This window comes from Bombus flavifrons, chromosome 15 (assembly GCF_040668555.2).
Source record: "Bombus flavifrons isolate JBK064 chromosome 15, iyBomFlav1_principal, whole genome shotgun sequence".
Taxonomy (NCBI): Eukaryota; Metazoa; Arthropoda; class Insecta; order Hymenoptera; family Apidae; genus Bombus; species Bombus flavifrons.
The window spans coordinates 7952155-7971255 of record NC_138456.1 but is presented as its reverse complement, the minus strand read 5'-3'; the positions used below and the strand labels follow the sequence as shown (position 1 = coordinate 7971255).

The window sequence follows — 19101 nt, the reverse complement described above, 5'->3', positions numbered from 1 at the left end:
ATGCTAACATAGTAATCCGGTAATATCATAAACTCTTTACCTTGCTCTACTTCAGCGTTAATATGAATAGTCCTCAGCCTCAGCTCTTCGTTCTCATAAATCATCCCTCTCGAGGACTTCCGGTCGAGCTTCCTGTTTGGTTTTACGCTGCAGTCTCTCCGCCTGGCCCTCAGCATCCCAGCGCCACCAACTCTGACACCAGTACCCGCCATCATTTCATTAATTCGACAGTGTCACAGTCACGATAAATTAAAAAAGAAGCGAAATACAAAAGAAGAAGAAATTCACTTCACCTAAGTGTTCCTTAGTCTACCGATTACAAACTCGTAACATGTCCTTTTTTTCTTTAAACTTAAACTTCTTTAGGATTAAACTCACTGTTCTCGACGCAGTCGTTTTCGAGTGAATGCTAATAAGCAAAAGTGTATGTTTTATGGGGAACAAGGAGGGACGTTCCGTTGGTTGATTTTTACTTGTGTCTTCTTGTAGCTTTACGATCAGCTGTGAGCCATTTCATGCAGTTTGTACTTTCACTTGATGCCCGTGGACGCGTTAAAACATATTGCGCCATTAAGAAGCGAGTTTAAAGTCTTGAGAGAGAGAGAGAAGCGGCGTGTTCAAGTGGCGTTTAATCTTACGTGAAGCTTTTAAATTGGATTTGTGGCGCTGAACTTCCCTCAGATTTTCTTCTTTATGGGCTTCTCTCGAAATTTTTCTTCCTTCCAACTATCTCCAATCGTTCTTTCCCTAATCTTTTTGGGATATTAACTTTCGCGTCTTTTAATTTCCTTCTCTATTAATTTTCTTCCTACCTTAGATACCTTGCATCTTATCTCAGTGTTCTTACCAATATAATTAATATCGATTTCGAATTGTATTGTAGATGTCTGAAATCATTTTGTATCTTGGAAATTGTCTTAGATTTTATTCCTGCTTCTTCTACGTTCTTAAATAATTGCATGTCAGTAATTCCAGAATTTCTTAATTTCCCTCTGTTAGAATTCCATCGAGATAAATAATCAAGTTAAATAATGATTGTTTAATTTCTCACTTAAACTTCTCTCAAGCCTGTTCTTCTCACTTTCCCTTTTCTAAATCTCTCAAGATTTCATATTTCCTCAGATTTTTCAGAAATATCTGTTTCAGAATCTTCGCTTCGATCATATCAGACTTTTTCTTCTCTTTCCCAGAACCAACCTCACGCTCTTAAATTCTGCCCAAATTCTATCCCGCTTCTAAAATTTCTCACGTGTATTATACTCTCTCTCTCTTTCTCTCTCTCTCTCTCTCTCCCTCCCTCTCTCTCTCTCTCTCTCTCTCTCTCCTACCACTCCTCTATCATTCGATTTTCAACTTCACATACACCTTTCACTTCCTCTGGCCTGCAAACCATGAACCGGAATAAGAAAATTCCATCCAACCTACGCCCTCGTTCTCAAGAATCAACGTCCATAAAAATGGGCGTAGAAATTCCGGAAAAATTGCAAGTTGGATCGAAGCGTCGCGCGACCAGCTCGATCGTAAGACAAGGCCCTTTTCATCTGAAACGGCATGCTTTCCATCGAGTTGCCGCGCGTCCGCGCCAAACCCGAAAGAATTTGCATCATCCGTTCGTTTATCACGCGTTGTTCCTCCGGCGCAATTTGCCTGCCCATTATTCAAGCGTTTATCAGCGTTTTCGAGCGCCCCAGCCCCCCTCTCCTCTTGCACGCCGCTTTTGTCCTTGTGTATTTCTTTCAATTTATTCGCGCGTCCTCCGGCATTTTATCCGAGATGTTCCGCCGCTTCCGGTTTCCCTCTCGCTTCGATTCGCCGGGATTTATTCGCGCCACTGATCCGAATTTATCGCGCACGAATTTTTTCTACCCCCACAAGTTGCTGTCAAGGGTCGAAGCTGGTTTTCCATGGGACTTGGGACCAACCGTTTCCAGTGAACTTTGGAAACATTTGCTGCTTGCTTCGTCTCTTTCTGTTACCGGATTCTTTCTAAATCCTTTTTAGAGAGGATTTTGAAGAAGATTTCTGTTGGACATTAGATCGCATTGTTCGATTTGATATTTGAGATCGCTAGGTCGGTTTTCTGACGTAGTTAGTCGTCGAGACGTTGAAGATTTTCAATATTCAAATTTCTTTTCCATGATATCGATACTTGTTGAGAATTAAATATTCGAGTATTTGAAGCTAATTATAAGGTTAATTCCGTCTTCCTTTTGTTTTTGCTGCTTGTAAATGATTCGACGAGTAGTTGCAACGCTGTTGTGATTGCAATGGTTTTAAAAAATATCTTCTGTGCACAAGATTCTTCAAATTGATCTTCAGAAAGTCTACAGATATATCCGAGTTAAATTAAATCCTTCGAGTTATCTTGGAGATCCAGTTTGGATAGATTCCTTTGATGACTGGATCATTTCTCTGAAAAATAAGATATTAATATTACTTATTACAATTATTAATGTTGTATAGATTTTTAAAAATCCAATTCAGATTAACTTACCTACGTATTTCGTACGTAATAAGTTTAAAACACGTTTGAAAGAAATTTTGAAATTTCAATGTTTCGTATTTGATACTTTAATCTGTTCGAAGTTAAAAAATTTGTTTCTTAGATACGATAAATTAGCAATTAGTGATAAGTAGATAAATAGTAGGATTTGAAATATATAATTCAAGGTTTCTAACGATGATTAATTGTAAGTAAATAATTGTACAGGATTATTGTGGTAACACGCGTGGGAACTCGTTTCGATTTAAACAGTTTATTTCACGGCGCGTTGAGCACGAGAAACAACCGAAACGCAACTAAATAACATGCAATCGGCTAATCAGCTTGAACACTGAAATCGAACAAAGTGCTCGGATAATCAAAATTGTAATTCTTGCTCAAATAAACCGCTGAATGCAATTAGTTGGGACAAAATCAGTGAAATATTGAAATTAAATTCGAAAATTATTTGTTTATAATACACATTTCCTGTATGCGTTTGGTATTATCCGAATTCCATAGTCAATTTCATATGATATTTTCAAAAAAACGTCGGAATACATGATTCAGAATTAAAAGAACAGATTGTAGTAATATTCTAATTTAAAAATTGAACCTTAAAGACTTTCCATAGAATATTTTACCGTAGAATACACTTCCTTATGCATTTCGGTTACTTATTTATTTCGAGGTTCGTTTAGTAGCAACTAATAGTTGTTACTTCTTTTAATACAGTTAGAGCTTGAGAATTAGGTCATGATAATAATAAATTTAAAAGACAAAATAGGAAGAGAAACTCATTATTTTATGTGAAATTTACGAACAAACAAAAACCTTCTTAATGTACATTAAACAATGAACGAAAAAAGGCAGAGATAATTACCATATAGCAGAAATATTATTTGGAACGAAATAATTAAAAAATCTCCTGTAATTAAATGTAATATCTGATCAGAATAAAATCCGTAATCAAGATACATTTTTATATTCGCGAGTGAACAAAAAGTCCTGCTTGATAAAGATCAAATAACGAGTATTAAACGCAGCTACAGCCATCATTCCATATATATAAAACTATTTCAAACGAAGCAATTGAAAATAAAAATAAGTGGACTAGTAGTGGAATCGTGTCTATTTATTTCCTATATCTGTTCGCTCATTTTTGTCTCCGACTGTATCGCATATATCCAATTGTTCACGTTCGTATCTGTCTCATATATCGTGTCATATATGTATCATATTCAAAGCATTAACCCTTTCGCTACGGGCGGCTTTTCCGCCGCGTCAAAACAGTGCACAGTGCGCGAGGAAGATCGTCAGCGGCCGCGTTTACGCCTCACTGCAAACCGAGTTGTTCTGACGGTGTTTTTCGAAGAAAAACAAGTTTCCTCAAAACAGAGTATTTATAACTTCTTAACTTTTAATTACAATTTGGAAACAAAAAGATTACAGAATAAAATAATATGATATAATATAACATAATTGTATGATACTAATAGCTTTTAATAATGGGATTGCGTATGGTATTTTTCGAAACATGGTGTTACACATAGGCTAACATGGCAAATCTGGCACTGGTATCGCGATTCGTTCCACAGTTCACATCAATCGATTATAATCGACAACACACTTCGGTTTTTGAATCATTTTTTGCGTGCGATAATGACGTTTCATGTGAACAAATTTTTCATTGTAGAAAGAGGGTAACATATACACTGCCCTCTTGTCACACCATCTTATCGTTAATGAAAGGCTTGAGTATGTATTAGGTTGTCCGAGAAGTTTCTTTCGTTTCATGAGGAAATAATAAACGCACAGTTTTTTATTTTATATTATTTTGCCGAATTACGTACGATCGATTTTGTTCTGTTGATAACACCACGACATTTCACAGACTTGGTTTCGCGTTTATATGAAGCTGCAGTATTGTAAAAAACACGTTTGCGAAAGAAAGACACTTTTCGGACAACCTGATACAATACTCGTCGTATGTACAATACGCGGCATCTTACGCACAGCGACTATAGCCGGCCGTATTAGCGAAAGGGTTGAAGAAACTTGATTGAAAAAGTTCGCTGTAAACAGCATTTCGGCGAAACGAAAATCAGCCAAGTAGAAAAGCAAAAGCCGAAAAAAGAAGATCGTGTCCGGCACAAAGAGCTAACCAACCGCGATGCCGAGACGTGGAAAACACCGCTAAGGACAAATCGAATAAACGTGTGTTCAAAGGGCTCTCCGTATACTATGAAATTGAAGCCCTTCCAGAAAAAAAAGCAGCGAAATAGCACGAAAATGAATTATTCACGGAAGAGAAAATGGGAGGGAAGCAGCTTGAAAAATTTGCTGGGTCGAAAATCCAGGTCGACCGCAGCTTCATCTTGGTTTCAAGCGTTCCCTGGCGAGCTGTCCCGAGGGATGGTCGATTAAAGCGTTCGCCGGCGGGCCGATTCGGCCTTAAAGGCGCGGCACTCGCGCTTCTCGCTGCAGATATACATGGAATAGGAAAACATTCTCGGCGGAAAGCCGTGGTAGAACATAAATCTATGCTTTGAAGACCGTTTTTGGCTATAGCTCTTTCCCTCTCCTACGGCGGCGGCCGTGCTCTCTGTGTACAGTACACGGAGTCTGACGACGTGACATCAAAGAGCAAGAGGCCTGGGAGAGGCTGCCGCGAAAGGCAGACAGCATGAAAGCACAGGTGCATATCGTCGTGTCACTCGTTTGTGGGCTGCTGCGTTACTTTTCCGTGGAGGAGGATTCAGAGCAAAATGGGGGGGGGGCGGAGAGATTTAGGAAAGAAGCAGTGAGAGGGGTGTAGGGCGTAGGGGAAGCTTCAAAGCAGGAGGAATGGATGGGATAGAGAAGAGAGATAGGGACAGATTGGAATACAAAAAAGGGATAGAAATCAGAAGAAGAAAATAGATTAGAATAGAATAGAAGAAAATAGATTTGAGAATGAGGAGAATAGAGAAGTTGATTGGAAGGAAAAGACGTTGCTGGTGTTAAAAGAAGAAATGAAAAGATACGGTTAGTGCTGAGAAAAGGAATGAATGAATAGAGAAGTGTGGAAAAGAAGGGATAGAAAAGCGATTGATGATACTAGCGATTGTGGATTATTATGAATGAAAGCTACTGGAGGATTAAATTAAGGAAGTAAGAAAATAGCAGCTTTGGAAGGAAGAGATATTATTATCTAGTGCTAGACGGGTGGAATGATTTAAACACGTAGCAGGGATTTGCTATGATTAAACGATTGAGAAATAGACGAGTAATCGATAATACGAGAGCTAGAGATGAATGAAAAGTAGTGGAAGATTGGAAAATGAGGAAACTGGGCATGTAGCTTAAAAAAGAAAGACGTTCTTAGTGCATGGAAGATATAGCAATAGAAATAAGAGTAACGAATAAACGAAAAGATTTGAAGCTAAAGGAATAATTAATTCAAAGGAAATGAGAGATTAAGAAATAACAGAGAGGAAAGGGATAGGGCAATGAAAACGAAAGAAGTGGTTGAAATGAAAGAAAATAGACAAAAGTTGGGCAGAGGGTAAAAAGAATGAAGTGGAAAGTGTTTAAAGGCAAAAGAGTAATTAATTGATTATTTATCGATACTGAAGAAATGAAAATTTAGACAATATGGAAAAAATAAAAAATGATAAACGTAGAAGGAAATGACTAGGAAATAGGAAACTGATGAACGCGAAAGGAAGAAATGATCACAGTATGAAAAATAAATTATAACAGTAAGATAAAATAAAACAAAGCAGAAATCGTAGAATAGTAGAAATGACAATGAAAGGAGAATTGTAAGAACAATGAGATTTTAAAATTGAATAGAAAGGAGACGTGAAAAACAAAAATTAGTTAAAACAGAAAGGCTAATTTTCAGGACAATAGAAAATTAAGAATAAGGTATAAAACGAAGAAGTAACGTGGAAGGAAGAATAGCAAAAGCGCACAAAGATATTGAGATATTGGAAGAAAAGTAGAAACGAGACATGTATCTTCTGAAACTTAATTAGAAAGGAATAGCTGAAAGAAATGCCAAGAAATGAAGAAATGATCTTAAAGAGAGATTGTAGTTGGAGAAACCTTGAAACGATGAAAGGAAGAAAAAAGGAAGGTAATCGAAACAAAGCAACGTAAAGGAAACGACACTGAATGAAGAAGCGCGAGAGGTTTAACAAACGGAGAGAAAAAGAGAGAATCAAGGAAAATGGACGTTGAGAGGAAGACTAGAGAAAGGGAGGTTAAAAGAAAGTGAAATGAAGTCACAGAAACCTAAAGAAAAGCAAGCCTAAAAAAGAGATTTTAAAGAGGAGAGATCTGAAAGATGAAGAACATGAGAAATTAAAAATTCAAGAAATGAGGCACAGAACGTACCTTAAAGTGAAAAATATCCGTCAAGAATAATGTGATACTATGAAAATGGAAAAAAAAATTAAAACAGAAAGTTTAAAAAGTTTGTAAAAGAAAGATTTAAGAAGATTATGAATACTCGAAAATAATAGTCTAAGAAGAAGGAGAAATGGCAAGAAAATTAAAAAAAAACATTGCAAATATTTAAGACAACAATTTGTAGAAACTTTAGAAACCACAGATTCAAAAATAGAACTCCAACAAATACCAAATACCAAGAGCAAACAGATACAATTACAATGATGAGGACAAAATGTGAAAAAATAGGAAGCAAAAAGGAGAGCTTTAGTAAAAACAGATTTCAAGGGTTGAAAAGAGAAGAAGTCAACAAAAGATATAGGAAGGTAGATTAAAGGAGATCTTATAGAAGGGCGGATCAAAAGATACGAGAACTCGAGACAGAGAGAAGTATGGAGAAGGATCTAAATAGGCAAGAATTAAAAGAGAGGGATTTAGAAGAAGTGTTCTTCATCTATGGAAGGGAGCGAGAACCTAGAGAGACGGGGGTCAGAAACTAAAGAGATTAAGGCATGGAATCCTAGAAAAGGGGAGCTCAAAGAGACGTACACGTGGATTAAGAGAGAAGGGGATCAAATGAAGAAGGATTAAGAGTCAAAGATTTTGAAAAAAAGAGGCACTGGTGCAGAAGGGACGCAAACAGATATGCGCGTGTAAGAATAAAGGAATGAGCAAAAATGAGTCAGGAGTTAGAACCAGAATACGAATATTGTTCAAACAAAAAGGTGTTATCAAAATCATTTTACAAAATAGAACGATAAATGTTAATTACAGAAGTTACTTTAATAGCCACTTTATTGTTTATGAAAACAATGAGACTGATTTATTTATCAGAAAGATAAAGAAATTTAGAAGATTGTATGAAAAATAATATTTCAAGCTCAAGAAGAAAACGTTCCAAAATGAACAAAAATAATAAACACTGCGATGGTAAAAATCAAGAGAGAAAAAGTGAAATGAAAATGTAATGAAAAACTAAATCACACGATTTAACCTCAAATATATATGAAAGAACAATAGTGTCTAGAAGAATAGGAAATAGTTAGAGGGAAAGAAGGATAAGGGCAGATAGGAAGTAAAGGCAAATTATTAAAGAACAAGATTTATCTAATCAATTCTTTGACAACGTACAGGCGCAACTGATTTATAAACAATTCACTGGGAAGTGCTTCCTCCGTAATTGTTTTGAATTTCCTCGGATGCCGTAATTAGAAAAGAAAAAACAGGAATTTTCAAACGCCTTGCAGTCTGATGATTATTGTTACATCAGCGGAAGCGAGGTTAATTTGTTCAAAGAACCATGCTTTGCCTGGCTATGTTTAAGTAGATATGTTTGTTTGCTCTGTTTCTGATCCGGTGCGGTGTTACTCTACTGTCGCCGATTATTAAAATTTGTTTTCCTATTTTCACGAATCTTCCTGTGTTCACAGTTTCAATTAGTATTTATTTTTATCAGCATAACTCTCAATATTTCGGTCTCTTGTTATTTCTGTTTTTAATTTCGTTTCGTGCCGATCTTTTATTGCCTCGCTTAAAAAAACAACTCCCTTTCTGAGAAATTTTATCCAAACGTAAATTTAGCAATCAAATTCTTCAAAATGATTACTTTAGTGTCGACCTCGCTGCGTTTCTTCCATCATTTTCGATCTGATCGTATTTTCCTAATAGTTAAAAAATATTTCAAGATTCAGATAAATACGACAAAAGCCTGTTATTAAGTACGCGTGATTTGTTGTTCCAAATTGTAATTTCAAATTAAAACTCTTTTCTGAAAGTCAAACTCTCGATTAAAAGTCTTTTTATTTGTTGAGACAAGAGCAGCATTGGAATATAAAAATTCAATTCGCAGGATTAAATACGAAAGAAATGTGCAGATATAGAATGTTATTCACTTTTCTTCCTTCTTTATCCTGTTCTTCCTGCATTAACAAATTACCAGTGTTATTTTCTTTCCTTTTTCATTTTGATTTAATATAATAACCACATAATAATGAAATTATGAAAATTTGTCTAACAGTTATTTGAAAATAGAATTATTGTTAGAAAAGATAGAATTTTTATGAATTGTAAGATAATTTAGCTTCTTGTAATTTTTAATTTTAATAAAATAGTAATTTATCTTTATACTCACTTTCTATTTTTCATACACTACATTGGTAGCATTGACTTTTGTTTTTACGTTTGCAAGAGTTTCTCCCTCGCACATGGAACTTTATGTCAGAATCTTCACCAAAGTTTATCCAATTGTTCGAGGCTTCAATGTTCGTTATATTGGGTGCTGTGAACAAAAACTAACATGAAAATAATATTCCAGAGTTAGAAGGAAACCAATTATCCATATCTTCTGCTTGAATTTTACCCAACATCTAAAAGAAACTAATTCGCGTTTATATAAATCTATAAAACTTATTTAATTCTTTTGTAAAATAAAATTTTTTCTATATCGTAATTTATTATTATTACGCAGATATACGATAAAAGTAGATAACAAGAATTACATAACAGTGAAATATTTTTCACAAGACGTTAAATTTGTGTTACTTGTAAAATCGATATAAGAACCAATGCTCCAATCATTTTGAAACAAGTAGTTATAAAAACAGAAAAATAATCAGCAGGTGAAATATGAATCGATATAGGAATCATTATGTCAAATAAATTTCCATTCGTTCCAACAGTTATTCACAATAATGAGTCTATTTTAGAAAAAGCAACATTGATGATGAGAAGAATCGTATCCTTCTGTTTACAAATGTACACCAAATTTTAATACAAGATGATCAGATCTGTATCAATATTTTTCTTTGTCGCTACATATCAGTTAGTTAATACCGAATCGTAAAATGAATATCGTATCAAACGAAGCAGCACGTCCATTACGCGGAAAAGAGACGACAAAATTTTCAAATGACAATCAACGGAAGTTTGAAACTACCTTCTTCATTTTTCCTTCTTTATTTTTTCCCTATTCCACTTGGGGAAGTTTGCGGGGGTGGAAACGAAGTTCCACGGTTTCACGGCTCTTCCGACGAAATATTCGCGGCCGTAATCACGTTCATTTGAACGCGGATGCATTTTAATAGCGGGAGCGAATCGCAGGCAACTCGATTCGGAAAGTTGTCACGCTGTCGGGCAAAAACTTAGACCTCGTTAAGGCGCCGAGGTGCGTTTGCGTGACACTCATCAAAGCAACGGCGAGGTTCTTTCAAGAAGACGGAGAAGGATTAAAGAAGAGGACTGTCCTTTCTTGCGTTGTTCGCAAACTTTGTAAATTTTTTTCATAAACGCGTTGATGAATTTAGTCGGAACTCGAGATTCATGAAGAATAATTTTAATTTTTGAAGGATTTTGTTACTCAAGGTGTGTAGTTTAGTTTTGTCTAAATAATTAATGTTTCTAAAATGACCTTATATGGCATTTAAAAATTTTAGTCCTACAAGGTGATGACCGTTTTTTAAATATTTATTTTCAAATTAGTAAAGGATATACTTTTTTTAATGTTTATTTAGTTTAGTTGCTCAAATTGAATAATTCTTTTTAATTAACTTTAAGTTGTGCATGAGATTTTTAATTCTTTGAAATCGTAATGTCTTTTAGATTATTATAAATTACAACAACTTTTTCAAATTTAACGAATAATGTTCCTGTAATAGTAAAAATTCTTCTAATTAGTTTGAATTATAAACAAGCCATTCCGAATAAACGATTGGCCATTTTGTAAAAATGCAAAATCTGATTGTGATCTTTGTAATTCCAATTGAAAGTTCAAATTTTCATCCATTTTAAAATTAGATAGTTTGTTAACCCGACTGGATAATAAATCACGGCTAGGTCCGTAAATAAGAAGTCACAAGTGAAAAATCGCAGAACACTGCAGGAATACTGGCTACGTTAAACAAAACGCAGAACTACCAACACTCTACTTAATTTTGATTTTTATTACGATGTCGAATTTACAATGGAATTTTCCTAACGAAAGAGTGTCTAGCTTTGAAATTCAAATAATCAATAGCAGTATAACAAAATTTCATATAAACAAATATATAAATATGTACAACCTCTTTTTGTGGGCCATCTCACATAATTCCTCAGCATTTATCATATCAATACAAGATCATAAACGTACAATACAGATTACATCGCATAACAATATTAATTCCATTCGTAATATATTCTTTTTCAATTCTAAAATAGCCGGATAATCGACGTACGTAACAAAAGTGTTTGTTGTAAGAACAAAAATTGGATCACGATTATATTCGACACGAGTTCGATTCAGGAGCGTTTTACAGACGCAAAACATGCTATGGCCACCTGGTGGTGGCGCAATTTAATGATTTCCGGTAGCGATTTTCGATACGCATTTCGATGACCATGAGTTACGTTCGATAGAGTCGAGAACGTAAAGCAGATGAACTGCCAGAATCATTTTCTAGAGAAAACTTCGCTTCCCAGTTTCCTTCAAGTTTGTTCATAACTTCTACCATCGCTGTTCGAAACGATTTAGAAATTTTAGCTCAGTTCGATAAGGTCATTACGATTTTGACCACTTTTTCAATGTTCAGATTATTATTAGAATCCCGATGTGGTAATTCGGTTGCTCGACAAACTTAAAATTCCCAAAATTAGCATATGTAGCTCCTTGTTCGTGAAAAGTGTAAAAGAAACATTCTAAATTTCCAAAGAATTCGAGGATCTCGAGGAATTCAATAAGCTGAATGAATAAAAATAATCCAAGGAATCGAAAGATCCGGAGAATCCAAGGAATATAAGAAATTGTAAGATCCACCATATAGAATGTATTGAAAGATCGAAAAATCCAGAGAATTCTCAGAATCCATTGAATATAAGAGATTCGAGGAATTCCAGGAATTAAAAGATACTAAATGAAACAAAATAATCCAATGAATCCAAGGTTAATGTAAGGAATCCAATAAATTTGAAGACTGGAAGTATACAAAATGTTCAAAAGATCTAATATTTCAAGAATTTAAAAGTTCGAGGGGTTCGAATCTCTGGGAATCATTTAGAATTAAATCGGTTAATACAAATCTCATTTATAATATTATATTCCTTTGACGCAAACGATATTTCTACAATAACCGAAACTTCGACGTACATTGTCGCTTTCTTCCATTAAATTTGTATTTAAAATATATAAATGCATATTTCGAATATCGAATGCACCAGTACAAGCACTTTTTTCGATCAAATATGAATAGTTTATTTACAAAAATTCGTCGAAGCGTTAACAGATCTTAAATTGATCATGACGGTCTCTCAGTTAATTTGAAAGAATCTTCTTTACCTTATCTATTGCTTGACAATCAAATAATAATGAATTGCTCAAATGCAAATGTCAGTTTCTTTATTACACTAACTATATTAACCTGTAAAATGAAGTTTTATTCTATCATAATATCGTCTGTTGACTCTAATAAAGAATAAAATCATTCTGGGTCTTTTTACTTGCAATGTCGTGACCAAATTACATTTTGCCAAAGACAAACAAGCGTCCACGTATTTTCTAGTGGCAGTGTAATAACAAAATCGTTTATTGCAAGAGCAAAATGCGGGCCACGATTATGTTGTACACGAGTTGCTCTGCAACTATTCAGCTGATATTGCAATTCCTGCACGTTCCTCAAAATTCTCCGTTCGATCATTGCGTTATAATATCGTCAACGTTGCATCAGAGTATCGAAAAATCATCATCTCCGCGTAGAGATACGAGCCAGTGAATCGTGAGTGTCGCGTTGGCTACACGCGGAAAGCGTGCACTCGCGACACGGTCGAGGTAACGACAAGCCATGGATTACTCGCGCGACACGTGTTGCCGACGTTTACCCGCGTCACGTTAACATGTGCATCGGCGTCGTTCCGCGTAAGTGCGCGCAGAAGTGCGCGTACACGTGGTTTCGGCCGGCCGATCCTGTTGCGGATGATTTACATGCGGTCGCGCAACGCCAGCTGGCTTTGCTCGCCGCACAGGATACTACTTTGCCTCCACGAGCGTTTTCGATCCTCATCGCGGTTCGCTGCCCCCGACTTTGCGCACCGTCGATGCTGCAACCCGAACCCGTGGCCGGTCGCACGATTTTTAGGGGATATCGAAGGAGGGTAGCTGGAACTTTCAATGGCTGGAAGAATTGGTAATAGGGTGGTTTAGGATGGTTTGAAGAGGTTCAAGGTGGTTCGGTTGGGTTCGGTGACGAATCAAAGTAGATGGAATGTGTAAAGTGGTTTTTCGAGACAGTTATTTGACTTGATCGAAGGTGGCTCGGAAATTCGTTTAACTCTGCTACGTTCTTTCGATCATGTTCGAGCCAATTGTACGTCACGTTAAAAAACATCTTCAGGTTGAATAAAATACAAAAAGGTCTCGTCGATATGCATGATGTCTCGCTTCAATTTTATTAGGTTGTCCGAAAAGTTTCTTTCGTTTTATCAGGAAATAATAGACGCACAACGTTTTTTGTTTTATATTATTTTGTCGAATTACGTACGATCTATTTTGTTCTGTTGAGATAAACACCGCGACATTTCACAAACTTTGTTTCACGTTTATACGAAGCTGCACTGTTGTAAAAAAGCATGTTTACGAAAGAAAGACACTTTCCGGACAACCTAATGCGTTAACTTTTTCAATATTACGTACGATATTGTTATATATATGGCGATGCTGAACAATTTCCGCAACGGAAACTCAAAAAGCGATACAGGAAGCGTAACTACGATCCGGAACTCCATTGAGAAAATCCGATGGCTCTGCTCTCGCGATAAAATAAATCACGGCGCCTGGCCTTGAGAGACGCAGCTTCGCCCACGACTTGAACCCGCGAGACGGCCAGACATGGCGAACTAACTTCGTCCCCGCGATTTCGAGCCGTGGCTAATTGAATTCGATCGAAAATACTCGTCTAATTGCAGCGTCGCTGGTGACTCGACGGTTCCTCTCCCCCGTTTTCCCCACGTGGAAAGTGGGGCTGAACTTTCCAGTTTATGGAACTGAATCTTAAGTGGCCGACCCTCCAATTTAAACTTAGGTTATCGTTCTGTCCTCGAAAGCAGGTTACCGTACACTCACACCCCTTGCCACGACTTGCCTCGTGAATCAAACTCTCTGTCCCTTTGCCGTGCTATCGAATTCAAGAAATAGCGATGGGATCAGGTTCGATACTTATAAATTCGAGTCCAGTAATTGTAGATCTTAAAAATCTGCTTACACGCACATATCTCGATACACCTTGTATTTGATTCTATTTGGCAGTACTTTCTTCAATTCTCAAAGTATATACTCATAGAGAATTTGATTCTCTCAAGTCCAAGTCTACTTGAACTTGTAGGTACTACTTCTTCTTTTTCAAAATAAAGAGAGTTCAAAATTTAGGCGACCAACATCGAACCTATTTCTGACCTACTTGAGCCTATCTCCATGAAGAAACTACGTGAAATCGGGTACTCCATCATAAGAGGGTAAACTGGTCCGTGGAATTTTTTCAAAGCGCAAAAGGGGCGATTCGATTGTATTTTAGGGGATACGCGTAATTCACGAGTCACTGAGGAAATTGATGGGCCCATTGGACTGTTTGGGAATGGGAATAGGAGGATTCTTGACCTATCGGTCGGAAGTTGCTTCGAGGAGGAAATTCAAGTTGGTCGACTGGTAAGAATGTGAAAGGAAAGGAATTGGGAAGTTTGCACTTTGATGGACGTGGAAAAGTAGACGGCGAATTAATTTTCTATTTCGACAACGCAGAGTTAATGGTATGAAATTGAATTTTTATGATGAGAAGTTTTTAAATGAGTATATTTGATACTTATTTGTAAGGCTTTTTATAGATTGATTTCAGCATGTGCTCATATTTATGTTTCGAGTTTCAGTTTTTTTTTAATTTCAGTTAAACCTATTTATAATTTTCTTCATCACCGGAAGTTTGAGAAAATGTTCGTCTAAATATGCCGACGATTTTTGCAAACTGTACTGTACGTAAGTAAGACGCAGTGTACATATTGATTTGTGGTTTATATGTAAAATGCTTTTACTTTAAAATTTGTGGAAATTTCTTTCAAAAATATATTCAGCTTTCATTTTTAATTAACAAAAAACAGTATTCGAACGTTTTACTCAATACATGTAATATTCAAATATACAGGATATTGAGAAGCCTAGGATAAAATAAAAGCCTAGAACTTTAAAAGTTTTTAAAAGTATTTGATTACATAGCGAAAGTTTGGAATTATTTTATACAGGATGTTACAAAATATGTGGTAGATATTTAAACGATGGATTCTAAACGTGAAAAGAACGAAAGAAATTCATGTACCAAAATGTAATACGAAAGTTTGAAGCTTATTTTTCAAATTATTGACAATATCAATGAATCAGCTGACGAACCCTACTGTCTATCTCATTTATACTTTATGTTTCTCACTCTAATACGACAGTCGAAATCCTGTCCACATCTTACGTCATTTGCTTCAATTCATGGACCTTGGTGTATAGATACAATAACTCTATATGTATGGAATTTTTAATTCAGTCGCCTATAATACGTAATATAGTTCAATTATAACAAAAAGTTTTCAAACGAAACACTTTATGGGCATAGGAAATAAAATTTTGTATCTTTCAATAATTCTTGATCGATATTGGCAATAATCTTTTATGGCGTTATAATATTTTCTGTTAAATCTCTCGCAGACTAATTTCTTTATTTGTATTTTATATTTTGACACGAAACGTGTTTAACTTGCTCATAAATACGTAAAAATACAACACCTCACTCGAAAAACTTGATCTTAATCTTCTTATTTCTGTTGGCAAGTATCATAAGTCTTTACAATTATAGACTCATCTCTTTAACACTTTGTGTAATATCAGCATATCGCTGCAAGAATCTTATTCTATAAATCAAAATCCTATATCTAATGGAAAAAATCATCCTTACTCTGGATTCTTATTTTCTAAGAATGTAACCTCTTCGAATCTGATGGAACGTTTATCTTTACCGACATTTTGTTTTACTTTGCCAGTCAGAAGCTCTTTAACGGATAAAAAAAAATGGTTTTAGCGTGTAAAGAAGAAAACGTAATAAAGCTCTCATCAAAAACTCGTGATCAACGTTCGCTCTCGTTTCTACTAAATGCATGGCGATGAAAACTTGATCGATCCTCCACAAACGAGTCTCTTTTTTTTGACGAGTTGTCGGTTCGCGTTGAAATAGCGTCGCGGCGCCGTTCGAATGCCTGAAGATCGAGCGTCGACCACCCAGTCAGATCCCAAGTAATAAATTATATCTCGTTTTCTGATACACAAGAGAAGAATTACAGAAATTCATCATTCTGTGTTTTGAGATCTAACACGCTGTTTTCTTTGACAATTTGTTCACAAATTTCTGTTTATGTCATTAATTATTTCATGAATTTTACTTTCGATTTTTTACATCTCCAAATTTTGGAAATCTTCGTGTCAATGATTACATATTTGTACCACAATATCCAAGGCACAAAATAGTCAAACATTTCGTTTGTTTTCATGTTTTAGTAACGTGGTTTTTTTTCAAATTTACCTGTTAGAAATAAAAGCACAAAAGTTAAAAATTTAATTAGTTCCGGTGTTTGAAACTTTGTAATTTAATTAATACTTGGCATTTTTCACGTTGTTTTACAGTGAAGATAGTACTTTAAGAGAAACAACGTGGTACGTTAAGTTTACTATTGAAGAATGTATGTATCCTTGTACAAATACGATTTACATTCCTAACAATATCATGTAACTATTTATACTCATTAATCACCCAACTTTCTTGAAACTTTCCTTAAAATTCTATTATTCAAAATTTGAGAAAATGCAAACCAGCAAGCGCGTTGAAGGCATCTTTCCAAACATTTTATCCAAACCCAATTTCCTAAAGTGGACTCCTAAACATAAACGAAAAGCTAGCACCGCGCCGCGCCGGACAAAAAAGGGGAAAACGAGAAGAGAACAACGGTTAAACTGTCTCAAAGTCCGTCCCATTCACTGCCACCGGAATTTCCATCCCCTTCCTCCGTCCGACCTCTCCAATTAGCCTTGTCAAAAACATACGTCGAACTACCCCAACGAGATCCAACCCCCTTCGTCCCGTGTCATTCGCTCTCTTGGTTCACATGGCTGACAAGGAAAATGAAATTTCCCGGTAGCGGGTGGAACAAACGGAAAAACCGGAGGGCCACGGAATTGCGTCAGAAAAATGAGGCCCCTGGTAACGCACATCCCCGCGTCGTTCTATATTTCAAGGGTCGTGTTTCGACTGGCCAGAAACTGCAAAGTCATTTCGAGGCCGTTGCAACGCAATAAAAGAGCAGTAGGGGTGGCAATAAAGGCCAGTGACGCGGTTAACTGAAAAAAAAATCTATTTTTTCGCTTCGAGACGCGGTTATCATCCCCCTGATGGTGGTTCAGTCTCGGGTCGGTTGACAAATACGCGTCCAGTTTGTTAGTGGGTTTCTTCCTTTTCGAGAATGATCTTCTATTGTTCTTAGGGTGTAGGAGATAAGGGAGGTTTATGGGTTGACGTTAAGGATGGTAGATGATTCCATCTTGGAATTGCAACTTTGGCTTTTCTTCTTCATTTTACGACGACCGGTTACTTTCGAATAATTTATGTTTATAGAGAAGTTTAATACTCTCGAGTGCCTTATTCTTATTTAGCAGATTCTACAGTATTCTTTGATATAAATATAAATATAAATATAAAATATAAATTTGGCGATAAGTAAGTATGAAACTGTGAATATTCCTGCATTTATGTAAAACTAAACTTGATTCAAAGCTGTACAAACTATGCAGAAATAAATAAAATATCCACAGTACAGTTATTATTGTAATATTTAATGATAATGATTTAACGATGTATAATTGTATAGAGACCTGCATTCTAACAATTATATACTAATAGTTAATAATGTGGACAAGTGAAGTGATTGAATTTTGCTAAGTAGAATTTAAATGGAAATGATTGTAAGAGATTAGCAATCCAAGTATCAAGTTAACTTGTCTTTCCCTTCTAGGAAGTTTAAATTAAGCTTAATAGGAGCAGCTTAGTGTATTAAGATAATCTGTAATAGAGGAGTATATTTGTCAAGAAAATATTTATAGGATACCTGCACCATCTAGATTCTAGATCCTAGAAGATGCTATATATAAGTATTCTAATAATTTTTGATAATGTTTCTTGATGTAATTGGGAAGAAACTCGAATAGCTTATTTATCTCGGTTGTATGTACTTGTGTTTATGAAGTAGTTCTGTCTCGCGATGTGAAAATATGAGTAGAATAGATATTTCTAACCTGTATAGGTTGATAATAAGGCAATAACTTGTAGCTTCTTTGTAGACAATATATATACATTTCAATGATTTAAAAACAAACAGTTTCATTATTTTGCATATTTCTTATCTCGCAACTGAATTAAGTGCACTGTTTTATTTCTCAAAACTTCGTATATTGTACTGAAAAATTATCAAAGAATCAATCGGTTCATAAAAATATTTTGTTGATACCTTAAATGACACGAAATAAAAATCGCAAATGTCCCGTTAAAATTGATATAAATGGTTCCATTTTACTTATTCGTCATATAGTTTGTTGGAAAAGAAGAGAAGGTTAGTTTATTTAATAAATAACCGTAGTCTAAACGTGGTATCATTTTAGTATCTCTATCAAAAAATTTCAAAACGGCAGTGAGATCTTTAAAACAAATCAAAGGTTTTCTTGCATATCTTACAAGAAAGAAATAAAGTAATGTCAAAAACTAGAATCGTAAACGAAAAATGCAAAACACGATGAGTTCTTGCGCCGTGAAAATAAATTCCCAAACGAAGATACATTCTTCGTGAATGAAAGGGAAGATGTATGTGCATTCCTAAAACCACCATTCGTAATCCAAACAGGCGAGTATTAATAGGCGGGAAAGAAAACAGTGAAAATTTTCAGCGACCGATGTCTGACAATCGTCGAACAGCTGACACACGGACAGTCCAGAAATAAATTTTTCTTGTCGCGAATTTTTGTCGATTGCCTCGACAATTCTTCCTAACTTCTTCGAAATTACATTGCTTTTTATTCCAAAAATGTAAAAAATCATCACCGATTCCAAAAGTAGAAATACAGACGAAATAAATGTAGCAATAAGTAA

The 19101-nt window shown here is 35.5% G+C and overlaps 3 protein-coding genes across 6 annotated transcripts in view; 1 reads left to right on the top strand and 2 right to left on the bottom strand.

Moving 5' to 3' along the window:
* LOC138187771 (uncharacterized) overlaps nt 1-19101 on the bottom strand; it is a 266905-nt gene that overhangs the window by 15547 nt on the left and 232257 nt on the right. The gene's annotated exons all lie outside the window — the stretch shown is intronic.
* The window catches only part of Ror (tyrosine-protein kinase transmembrane receptor Ror), a 349227-nt gene that overhangs the window by 124248 nt on the left and 205878 nt on the right, over nt 1-19101 (top strand). The window lies entirely within an intron of this gene.
* Nucleotides 1-19101, bottom strand: part of LOC138187484 (serine-rich adhesin for platelets) — a 64732-nt gene that overhangs the window by 38437 nt on the left and 7194 nt on the right. For all 3 annotated transcript variants that reach the window (XM_069128320.1, XM_069128319.1, XM_069128321.1), the window contains exons 2-3: nt 9051-9197; nt 41-2412 (exon numbers count right to left, since the gene is read on the bottom strand). In XM_069128320.1, the coding sequence (XP_068984421.1) occupies nt 41-215 (175 nt within the window). In that variant the 5' untranslated portion in view covers nt 216-2412; nt 9051-9197. The remainder of the gene's footprint in view (nt 1-40; nt 2413-9050; nt 9198-19101) is intronic.